This window comes from Protomyctophum parallelum (assembly GCF_964188405.1).
Source record: "Protomyctophum parallelum genome assembly, chromosome: 7".
Taxonomy (NCBI): Eukaryota; Metazoa; Chordata; class Actinopteri; order Myctophiformes; family Myctophidae; genus Protomyctophum; species Protomyctophum parallelum.
In genome coordinates, this window is record NC_139705.1 from 21,854,781 (window position 1) to 21,867,208 (window position 12,428).

Sequence of the window (12,428 nt, forward strand, 5' to 3'; positions counted from 1 at the left end):
TTTTTACACGTGTGTGTGTGTGTGTGTGTGTGTAACTATGTAACTATATTTAGAGGTTCAGCCGAGGCTACTGGGTCTTATCGACGCTAATGTAATTACTGTTGGTGTGTTTTTAAACAGGCTCAGATCGTCTCCAGATACTATACGTGGCCATTGCTATTTTCGAACGTGTAAGACACTGACTTGTAACTATACTATCAGAGCGCAAGACACACATCTGCAACTACTGTTGTTCTCCATTTTGTCACAGGGGGGCAGGACACTTCCCCTTAATGGACATGAGGTATTATATAACACTGAAAGTAACACAAACATGCCTCTCATTATGAACTCTTCCAGAGCTGTTCACTAGGCACAATTCTTGGTCGATTCTGTAAAAGCTTGTTTTAAAGTCGGTCATGTAAGCATGCTACTTCTGTTTGTGTGCAGTGTCTTGTGTGTGAGTACTGTGTGCGTTTGCACTGTGTTGTGCACACATGTTTTCAAGCATGGGTCGGCATGAATATGCATGTGTGCGTCAAGGCTTCCCTGGCTTAGTGTTACTGTAACAGCAGGGTTAGTTTGTTGTCCCTGCAAATGTATTTTCCATGGAAAACAAAGTCAAGGCTTTAGTCCCCATCACACAAACACTATACTATTCAGCCACAGACGGGACAGGAGGCCCTTGTTCCCACAACAGATTGTGGTGTGGACCCATATCTCGTGTGAATCAATTACATCGCTCATCTTTGGACAGACTTGTTCTGACACAACAACGGAACAGATGGCGAAACAGGCAGCAAAAGATAGAACGCGAGAGAGAATTGGGGATGGACAGAGCGCGAGAGAGAATTGGGGATGGACAGAGCGCGAGAGAGAATTGGGGATGGACAGCTATGATGATACAGAAGTAAGACAGAAGCAGAGAGAAAGAGAAAGCGAGAGAAAGAGACACGCAGAGAGAGAGATCAGTAAAGACTACATCAACAGACTGCAAGGAGCGCAATGCTGGCTGCTGGCTGTTTATGCCTCTTTAATCCTCAAATCTCCTGTAATCGGGATGAGAGGTAGAGAGCATGCTGCCTGACTTAGGAAGCAGCTAGGCGTCTATGTTGGGACCTGGGAGGATTGCGGGCCGATCTGGCAGCCTAAGTGGCCAGGAGGAGAGAATGGAGGGAGGGGGCAAGCAAGAGTGGGGATCAGCTTTGGGAACGTAGCCAGTTTATACTACGAGCGCAGGAGAGAAGAGGATGACCAACAATCACACACTGATGCTTTAACCTCCAAGACTGGGATTTATTCTTAAGAAAAGAAAGACAGAAAAAGGAAGAGGAAAAAGAGAAGAGGACAACCCCCTGACTGCACTCCTACCTTTCCAGGGTGAGATACTGGTGGCATGGGCGGTGTTTAATTCTAATGACACATTAGTCTTTACTTAGATGTCATTCTGTGTTCTCGCCGGTGGGCATTCACCCTGGTAGCATACAATTCTGTTGTGTTTGTAAATGTGTAACTTGGGCCCACACATATACCTTAGAGATACACCACAGAGAGCATACTCTTGATACTTCAGAGTTCAGAGAGAGGAAGTTGCCCCGAGCTCAGATAGTTGTCTGATGTTGCTCAGTGGGAGTGCACGGAACAATGGCAGACTAAAAGCGAAGGAGTCTCGCATGTTTGTGCAACAGGAGGAGGGGGGGGTCAGCAGTTTATGAGATAGCAATCTGCATTCTTCTGAAAGGAACAAGCTGGAATGAAAACATAGCCTTTGTGAGATTAAAGGGGTAGAACATTGAAATCATAACAGTTGCAATGACTCCAGGTAGGTATGTATTAGACACTGTAGGTTAAGCCAATGCTACAATGTGATTATGGGTGTTTTTTTGTCCACTTAGTGGTTGTAAAAGCTGCACTAGCCTATATGTAGTGGCTGCTTGCTCAGGGGACAACTGAATCTTGACCTTCAGGTCAAGAATCGTGTCAGGTCCTGTTTCTAGGTGAGACATAGCCTCGGAAACCCAGACGTTTTATTAGGTGAGACATGACCTTTGACACAATTTAAATGTCTCAATAGAAGAGCAAGGAGACAAAATACAACCACCCCAATGTATAAGTTATATTGCATTAACTTACTCTACTGTACAGATTGGACAAAATTACATTTCATCCATCTTCTATCTAAAAATGCACCAAGTCTCTGTGGCCCCTTTTCCACCTCCATTTTTAAACATGCAAATGAGGCATTATGTAGGAAAATATGCAAAATACTACAAACGCCTCTGCCCAGGCTCTGGACAGGGCCCAAATTAGCCAACTGATCACACCTGATCACCCCTAGATCTCCATATATGGAGCTGGCCTGTTCTGACATCACAATGTTGTTCTGACATCAGCATAGACTCCATATTTGGACATGCCTGACAAATAACTCCATATATAGACACAGACATAATAACTGGGTGGGGCATGCATTTCCAGCTTAAATAAATAAATAAAAGTAGGCCAGTGTCCAACGGGCACCGCTCCAGTTCATTAAAAGTCAGACTTGTGTGAAGTGAGGGGTGTCCACTGTGGCTGCCACTGCTTAAAGCATGTTAGTGAACATTAAAAGTCCATAGATCTTGCAATGGGTCTGGTCTACAAGATTCGATACACTACCAAGATACACATGTACCCACGTCTAAACGAAGTCCACACCCACAACACCAGAGAGAGTTCAACAAACCATGTGCAACCCAGGCACAAACAAGGGACTAAATTCATGTAGCTCCTATGCCACCAAAATGTGGAACGCCCTACCTCATTAACCAATTAACTGCTCGTGACGGAACGTTCCGCCAGGTAGAATCCAACGTTCCATCAGATAAGCTTTATTATTGATTTCTTTCTTTGTTTTGGCCTTTCCTACTTTAGTGATCCTTGGCGGGTTTGCGCATCCGCAGTGCCGTTCACTTCTTGTATACAGGCGGATTAAAAAGCTGAATAACTCTACAGAGCACTCCATGGTTTGGATATAATGCGCGATGTTCGGAGGTCTTTGCTGATTATCCGGTGATTCCGATTGGATGGCTTGGCTTCATTTTAGCTCGCTAGTATTGACGCTATTTATTTAGCAGCTAAGATGGCCGCCTAAACAGGATGTGAATCCAGCGTGTGTCACATTACAACCGGCTCGGCAGTCTGCGGTCGGCTCTGCGTCAACTTGTTAAGACGTGCGAATCCCTTGACTCCTTCAAAACCGCTCTCAAACGGCTGCAATTGAAAACTGGCCCCCGTAAAATCTGAATCCCCCACCCACCCCTTTTTTCCCCTAACTGTATATGTTTTTTTCCCCTTTTTACGTCCTCTATGATGATATCCTGTTTTTGGCTATATATAATGTAGGCTATATATATATATATGTTCTGATGAATTGAACATGGTGGACCCTATTGTAAACAAGTGTAATGCTTTATGGTGTTTTGTATTGAGTTGTAATTGAAATGTACTGTAATTCTCCAAACTGTTAATAAATACTTCAATCAATCAAAGACTTTGCTGCCACATGACGTAATTTCTGAAAGCCAGACTTTTTATTTCAGGGGTCTGCAACAGGCGGCTCTAGAGCCGCAAGCGTCTCTAAAGCACACCCCTAGTGGCTCCCTGTGGCTCCCTGTAGCATTAAAAAAAAATTGCTGAAAATGTATAATGTTATTATTTCACATTTTTATTTTTCATTTATGGTTTCTGTAGGAGGCCAAACGTGACAAACACTCTTAAGTTTTCCAATTTTGTAAAAATGTGTAGAATAAATATTAAGTTTCAACACATATGTCAACAAAAATTTGCGTCATAGCATGCGACACACTCTGCGCCGCGCCAGCCAGGTGTCAATTATAAACAAACCGGTGGGTGTGAGAGGCTGCTGCCTGCTACGCTACTATGGCTTCTACCGGGAGAAAAAGAAAGATAGCCGACGAAAACAGAGGATTTAACAGTTCGTGGACTTCAAACTCCACCACTGCTGCTAATTTCGTTGCAACCTGGGAGATAATAAAGTTTGGAAAGCTGCATTATAATGTGTAAAAAAAATTGCGGCTCCAGATAGATTTTGAATTTATTTTTGGTCGAAAATGGCTCTTTCAACATCTTGGGTTGCCGACCCCTGGCCTAGTTGGAGGGGCTAGTTACATAGAGCCGCTTTAAGCCAATTCTAGACAATGTGATTATGTGTGTTTTTTGTCCACCGAGTGATGGTTAAGGGCAGTTTGGGCCTCATGCCCTCACGGGACATATCCATTTATATGTGAATGTTTTTCCTTACACACATACTGTACACACACACACACACACACACACACACACACACACACACACACACACACACACACACACACACACACACACACACACACACACACACACACACTCACACACACACACACACACACACACACACACACACACACACACACACACACACACACACACACACACACACACACACACACAAACAAACAAGAACATGCAGACATGCTTTCTCTCTCGCTCGCTCTCCAGACTGACTGGGATGCATGAGATCAAACTAAGATTCACAACATTTAGAGGCAGCGGTGGCCGAACGGTTTGCGGAGCGGTCTTGATATCGGAAGGTCGCTAGTTCGTATCCCCGGACCGGCACGTTAAAATTACCACTGCTGAAGTACCCTTGGACAAGGCATTGAACCTCTACCATGAAATGTTCTATGAGCAGGGCCTGCAGGCTGTAAACAAGTTATTGAGCTTAGTCCAGTTACCCTGGGTAAACATAGTACCTTTCCTTTCCTTTAGCCATTCCTTGGAACACAATTTTCTTCCTTAGTAATGGATATCACTGCAGGTTTATGCGACTTGAAATGTTTGCTGAAGTCCTATTTTATACCACATTGTGCTGTACAGACAATGCAAACATGTGAATTGCACACAACTGCAGACTTGTGTAATGGTCAAATAATACCACAACAGATGCTCTAACAGCAATTTCACACACAAACACTTCATTCATAGAATTTCCATAGACTAAACTTTTTAATCTAATGAAAAATGAACGCTTATCAGTTATCGTGAAAATCATTCTTGAGGTAGACTGCACTTCTTCTCTCCCCCTGTTGCATAATGGGCTTACCTATAACCTAACCCGTCAATCATAGTTTCTCAGATCAGCCCCATTGACAGGAAGGCTGCCTCATCCTCTTATAGTCACCACGGTCTATTTAAAATGCTGACCTCAGAGTCAGCCACTATATGTTACTTTGATGGTTAGCTGCTCATCGCTAGATGAGTGTAATATTCTTTTAGGATAAAAGGAATATGGCCCATGGGTTGATAAGATTAGGTCATCGTGCGCAACAATAATCAAATGTTTTCCCGTGACTTTATGTGACTGATGTTTCTGTGACTGAAACCTGATCTCTGCTTTCTTGGTTGTTCACACATTGTGTCAGTGATGACACAGGTGTCTCTACACTCTACAGAGAGCCAGCATGATGTGGTTGGGGCGTGACAGGAGTCCCATCTCCCAGCAGGTGTGATCTCTGGCCAGGGGGGAGAGGCCCCATGGCGGCTGCACGCCATGACCCCGTACTGGGCGCCGGCCCGTCCTACGACGACGCCGACGACAACTCGCTGGATGACTCAGACTCGGGGAGCGTGCTTTCAGAGGACTCTGTGTTGCCCGACTATGAACGGTTAGAGAGGGTTGTGGGCACGGCTAATACCCTGTACGAGGCCTGCATCAGGAATGAAGCCTCAAGCCTGCGCAGGGTCCTGGAGAGAGGCGTCACCAGGGAAGAGGCCATGGAGCTGGACATCAATGGCAGGGTGAGAAACTAGACTGACATTCTACATTTTTTTGTACTACTACATCCCCCCTCTGGTCATTGTTTTGTAATATTCGGTGGGGATGTGTTTCATTGGCGCTTCTGGTCAGACTAAATTAAACACTGATGTTTTTTATATATATTTATGTTTGATAAGGTCACAGTTAACAATTACATTTAAAAGTCTATGTAGGCCTGGGTCTGCCTAGCTACCTAGGCTGATAATCCAGCCTGACAGCTTATCGTGGGTTCGATTCTCGTTCCCGACGGCCTTTGCTGCGTGACACTCCCCATCCCTCTCCCCCAATTCAGCTTAGTCAGCTTACTGTACTTAAATAAGGGCAGAAACCTCCCCCCAAAAATTTAAAAAAAAGTTAACCCTAACCCTGATTTATCCTATTTTGGGAAGAATAGAACAATTTGAGAAAATAGCTAATCTACAAGCTCACTATGCTATTGCAGTGAAACATGTTGTGATCTTGTGGAGGGGTTGTTTTCACTGTGTCGAACAAGGATGTTTAGAAAGCTTAAGTGGTTAAGATAATATCCCCATGGGCAGTTTTTGTTCTTTCAAATATTGAGGTCACAATGACATATCCCTGGCCTGGAAGTCCAGATGGGGAGGCGTCTGGTAAAGTGCTCCATATTCCCCGCGGCGCCTCTGGCTTGGCCAGACGCCCCAACAAACACAATCAGCTGTGTTGTGTCCGTGCATGTCGCTGTACTAGCAGCTCCTTCATGTTGGTCAGGGTGCCTGTACTGTACTGCCCTCAGCAGGGAATGGAACTTACTGGGAGAGACTAGTAGTGTGTACCATTAGGAAACAACCCCAGTTCCCTCCACTGGAGGGCGCCAGACTGAGTTCATGTCTCAGCTTGATCTCCTGTCCAGTGTGTCCACACACACACACACACACACACACACACACACACACACACACACACACACACACACACACACACACACACACACACACACACACACACCTTAAGGTTCTCTCTGATTCCCATCCCTCTCCCTCCAACACATGTATTAGAAGTTATGAGCTTGTCGATCTGCTATTTTCAGTGAAAGTTTTCCCCACAGTAACAGAAAATAAAGTTAAAAGGTATTGGTTCTGGGCCAATAAATGTCCTCTTGTGGAGAAATGTGATCATTTGGTTCAAGTTTATTATTCAGTAAATTCTTCCCAACTCCACAACATGAGGTGGGGGAGACATGTTTACCATTTGTTTGTAAAAGAAAATCACACCCGTGTGAAATAAGGGGCGCTCTTATCATCATACATCATCAATTTTTTAAGCCAAGTCCACGGTCCACGGTCAATAAATACAGTCCATTTGAATCCGCTATAACAATAGTGCACTGTAGCCTCGTCATGAAGGTCTTGTTTAGTTTCTAACTTTCTCTCAATCAGAATGGCCTGATGGTGTCTGTGAGCAAGGGCTTCGTAGACATCGTCGACGGGCTTCACACGTGTCCATACATAGACGTCAACCACCAGGACAATGATGGCAACAGTGCCCTGATGATCGCTGCCCAGGCTGGTACGTTACAATCTACTAACTAACTACATCATTGGTTCCCAAACCTTTTCAACTGTGATTATGAATTAAGCACCATTTAATAGTGAACAGCATTTTTTTTTACTATATATTTCGTATATATATTATTTTTTGATATTTTTATAATATTTTATAATGAAGAAAAAAGATATACTAGCAGCAACCCATAAAAATAAGTCCACGACACAAAAATGGGCCTCGCACATTGTCTGGGAAATACTGATCTATACCCACCACATAATCACATAATATCTAGCTCACCAAACTAATTCCAGTCAGCTGAGCTAAAGCATGCATCATTTTCCCCCGACGCAGGATTCATCACCATTCTAAACTACCTCCTCAACTACTACCCTGAGGTTGACATGGAGGTGAGAGATCCCCGTGGGATGACAGCACTCATCAAGGCCGGGCTACAGGGCCGTGAAGAATGCATGTCTGCCCTGCTAATGCATGGTAAGTGCTCAAGGTCGCCGTGTTCTGACTGGCAGAGACCATATCAGATTTTTGGCCTAACCAGATTGTAATCAGATATTTTTATTAGAGACGTACCGATACCATTTTCTCCTTTGCGAGTGCCGTAATAAAAAACAATCTTGGACAGTGGTTCTCAAAGTGGGGTCCAGGGTCTCTCTGGGTTCCTTGTGGGGGTTAGAAATGGACCATTACAGTACAGGTCTGTAACTTGAAAACCACTGCGAACCACTGATCGAGTACTACGACTAAATAGAAATACCATTAATAATTGTTAAAGTGCAGAGAAGGGAATCCCAAGTTTTCCCGACAGTGAATCTATAACCGTGCGTCACCAGGATCAATGATACGGTCAATGACAATGATATAACATTATGTTGTGATACAATAATATAGCAGCGGGTAGCCTACTTGAGGCCTTTTGTGGGACTGCAAACAGGTCATCACCGCAATCTAGCCTTATGTCTCCCCTTTTTTTTTTTTTAGTTGCAGACTAAAAACACTGATGTTGGACTACAAAAAAAAGGGAAAAAAGGAAAACAGCACAGAGGTACAATAAAACGTATAGGCTAAAAGGATAACACAAAAAAGGTTCTGGGGACTTCCATTGTGGTCCTATAGTATTCAAGAACTAGCATCTGCTAAATGCCTAAATTGTAATTGTAATTATTACATCATAAGCCAGTAAAGCCAACGCTAACAAGCTGTGTGTATAGATTTGTGTGTCGTTTCCTTAGTATATCCAGAGCCTTGATTGTTAATAATAAAGCTCTGAATTAGACATGATTGAGTCCCAGATATCCGATAAGCGCTGCAGTTAAACAATTCACAAGCAAACAAACACATACTGTAAAGCAGAACATTGTGGCTCCAGAGTAGACATAGTCTGGGCTGGTTCAGTACCGGTATGTTGTTTTCACCCAACAATCCAAACAATCCTATTTTACTATGCTGTGCAAGAAGGTTTGAATTCATCTCTATCCACATGAACCCTAGCATCCCTATTCTGGGGGTTACCATTCAGTGAAAATAGCAGGTCTACAAGCTCACAATAAGTCATGTTGCTGTATCGATGCTACTTAAGGTGAAAGAAATCTAGGGCCATATCTTGCGCCACCCCTGACTAGGGGTGGGTCCAGAACCTCGGGACCAAGCAGGTACCGAACCGAACATGCATGTGTACCGGGTAACCATTACAATAATTCAATTTCGGTTCTAACTAACGGTTCCTACAGACGTGCACAGTCACGCGCTAATTATTCATTTAACAGCTAAATCCGGTGAAACACTGTTGTAAGTAAGGAGCGTCTCTCTCTCTCTCGCAGCATTGATGGGGGACATGAGGTTGGGGGAATCGTTTGGGGATAATGTTTGCGCCTCAGCCAGTCAATCAGTGAGACAGTAGCACGTAGCTGAGTGATCAGCGAACGGCCGTGCACACCGACACATCAAAGGCACTCTGTACATCACAGCTGTACAGAGTTGCTAATGAATGGCTCCTCTGACTGCACTCCCAAGTTCCCAATGCACGCACACACACACACTGTCCGTGACATGGAAAAGGAAAAGAATCACTTCTGTCCGTGACAATAACCAATCTCACAGTTTGAATTGTACACACGCACATAATATACATTAAATATAGGCCTAATGATATTAAAAAAAAGTTTGTGTGTGTGTGTGTGTGTGTGTGTGTTAGTGCTTCTCAGTCAGATTGGAAACTGAGTCCCATTAGTCCCATTAGTCCGAACATGCATTAAGGTTGGCGAACATGCACTGCTCCAATGCTTGCGGTTATGTTTAGGTTAGAGATAGGGATAGTAATTTCGGAACAATTAACCTTCTGACTAATGACACGGCACACCGTCGGATTGTTATTGTCAAAATGTGTTATTGTCACTCTTATTCTCACTCTTATCCTCAACATACGGTTGAATAATGGATATGTTACTCTATTCATTACATGTCTTAAATTGACTAAGGCAATAAATAGGGATAAAACTTTTTGTTAAATAATAATTCGACCTATTATTTTTAATAAACATTATTATTAAGTTATTTAATACCATTTGGAACCGAAATAGGGAACCGTTAGGAACCAAAATCGATAAGCAGAACCGGAACCGGTACCGGATTCACAAAAATCCAATTTTTAAAATGTTTTAAAATAGTAAAACATGGCAAATAATTTTAGGTATAAGGGGTAAGGGATGGTAAAAGATGAGGCCCCTAGTGTAATGGGAAAATGGCTTTAGTTTAGTACAGGCTTTAGTTTAGGTCCGACTGTCATTAGACCGACAACCTACCTCAAACCCTAACCTAACCCTAACCACAAGCATGGCAGCAGCGCATGTTCGACCGCATGTCCGACTGTTGTTTCCCGACTCATGTCGGTCCCTTGGTGTGTCTAATCTGCGTGTGCATCCCGAAAATAGTAGGGGGGGGGGGGCGAGGGGAGACCCCTGGGGGACACCGGTCAGCAAGTATATAGGGTTTGGTTTAATTGGATAAGTGGCATCAACAGAGTTCAGATTTACAGTACATCAAGGAATATTATTTTATTCCTTATTTTCTGTTTTGTTCTTCATATTTCATGTCCAGGTGCAGACTTAAATGCAATGGACCACGTCCGAGGGAGAGACATGAAGGAGTGGTGCCTTAAGACAGGAAGATACGAGACTCTGAATAGGATGCGGCGCATGCAAGCGCATCCTATCGCCCTGCAGTTCTGTGACGGCTACGTTCCAGAGTGGCCTGACCTGAAGCATCTGGTTGCCAAAGCCACTGCCACCAAATCGGCCACCCAGAAGATCACCCAGTGCTTAAAAGACAAGCTCTGCTTCACGCTACCTCACGACCCAGAAGACAACGGCGTGTTCGACCACATGGTACGAATCACCTCGAGCGTCCACAGCCCCCTGGTGGCCACCGGCTGCCATCCGCTCTGTCCGACAAGCCCCCCGGAGATCGGCAGGCGCAGACTGGCCGTTCCCGAGCTAATGGCAAAGCACAGCGCCAAGGAGTTGGAGGAGAGTTCTGTGAGCCACGCCTCTGTGTCTCAGATCTCCTGCTGCCAGCAGCCGGGGCGCAGGGAGAGTGTGGCTCCTAGAGGAGGCTTCATGTCCCGGAAGAACGTCGTCTTCCCCTCCAGCCGTATCCCCAGGCTCGAGTTTACATGTGCTGAGGACCCGACGCCGAAGAAGGAGAAAAAGAACAAGCACATGCTACCTGGCTACCTGGAGCCTCCCATCTGGAAGTATAAAGAAGATAAGCAGGAGAAGAAGAAGGAGAAGGCGAAGCTGGAACTGGAAAAGGAAGAGCAGGAGAAGAAAAGAAAGGAAGAAAGGAAGAAAAAAGTAAAAAGTAAGAAAAAGTAAGGGTATCTGTAATCCACAGAGAGAGAGAGTGGAAGTGGAGAGTGGAATCCATTTACATGGATCATAGGAGATGTGGGTCATATACAATACCTCCAGATTATGGAGGTCTCCGACATCTGAGATGAATAAATGAATTTGCACTCTGGGATCCAAAAAATAAACGGTAGTCGCTTGAACTTCACTGGGAATACTATGCTATTTTCCAGCATCTTCAGAAAGCCATGTGTTGAGAATCTATTTGGACATGGATGTTCATCTAACTGTGGATTTGTAGATTTAATTATGTCCAAAAGTGAAACTCTTTAAAGTGGACACCAGGGAATCTTTTTCTGGAAAGACAATGTTTCAGAGATCATGAACTCTACACAATTTTCCAGTAGAGTGTCATCATGGTATGTTCTCCAACATGCAATGAGACCTAAGCAATAGCCAATAAATAGTTAATTTCTTATGACTAATGACATTTAGTGAATAAATTAGATTCCAGGAATGGAGGCAAACTACCTCGATATTACAAACTGATAAAGGATTATAATATCGCTCAAAACGGTGAACTGGCTTTTTGGCAGCAACCGTTTTTTTTGTTTTTGTGAGGCTCAGATACATTTGCACTACAGAGAAATCGACTATATAACGGTATATAATGCAACCTCAACTTGCTCAGGACTGGATTAATAACACAGGACATCAGTGTCAAGATGCTGTAAACCAGAAAATGAACATCCAAACTATGTAAAAAGGTTAATCTGCTGTGCAGTTTGCCTTGTACACACTGTGAAAGGTGACATCCATAGGAATCATCTAGTCGTGAATAATTACATATGATTAATATACAAATGTGACTCCAAGATATTTGAAATATCTCGCATGAAAACATTAAATGGAAAATAAGTATACTAGAAAAATAAATAAAACATTTCCCTAACAACAGTCGATGTGGCTTGTGGTGATTTTTGTCTTTCGTGTAACTTTGATACTGTAGATTTACTTCCATAATAAAGTTACCATTTTGCTTTTTAGTGGAGGTCGTAAAGAGTACTTGAATCATGACATGGGAGGGCAAATGACCATGGCTTAAAGTATTGCCATGTGTCCTTACATAATGAGTTATTTCACCTGGGGTCAAAAGAGATATAATAGAATAGACATCAATGTGTCAGAACTATGACATAAGACGTGAATACATTATGCATGCA

General features: G+C 43.6%; 1 protein-coding gene across 1 annotated transcript; it reads left to right on the plus strand.

Annotated features, from left to right (window-relative positions):
• Positions 1–867: 867 nt before the first annotated feature.
• On the plus strand, positions 868–12,114 carry ankrd33aa (ankyrin repeat domain 33Aa). Its single transcript, XM_083768570.1, has 5 exons — positions 868–1,359; positions 5,442–5,817; positions 7,234–7,363; positions 7,697–7,837; positions 10,457–12,114. Exons 2-5 carry the CDS (start codon positions 5,554–5,556, stop codon positions 11,230–11,232), a joined length of 1,311 nt encoding a protein of 436 aa, XP_083624696.1. The 5' UTR covers positions 868–1,359; positions 5,442–5,553; the 3' UTR covers positions 11,233–12,114.
• Positions 12,115–12,428: the final 314 nt, after the last annotated feature.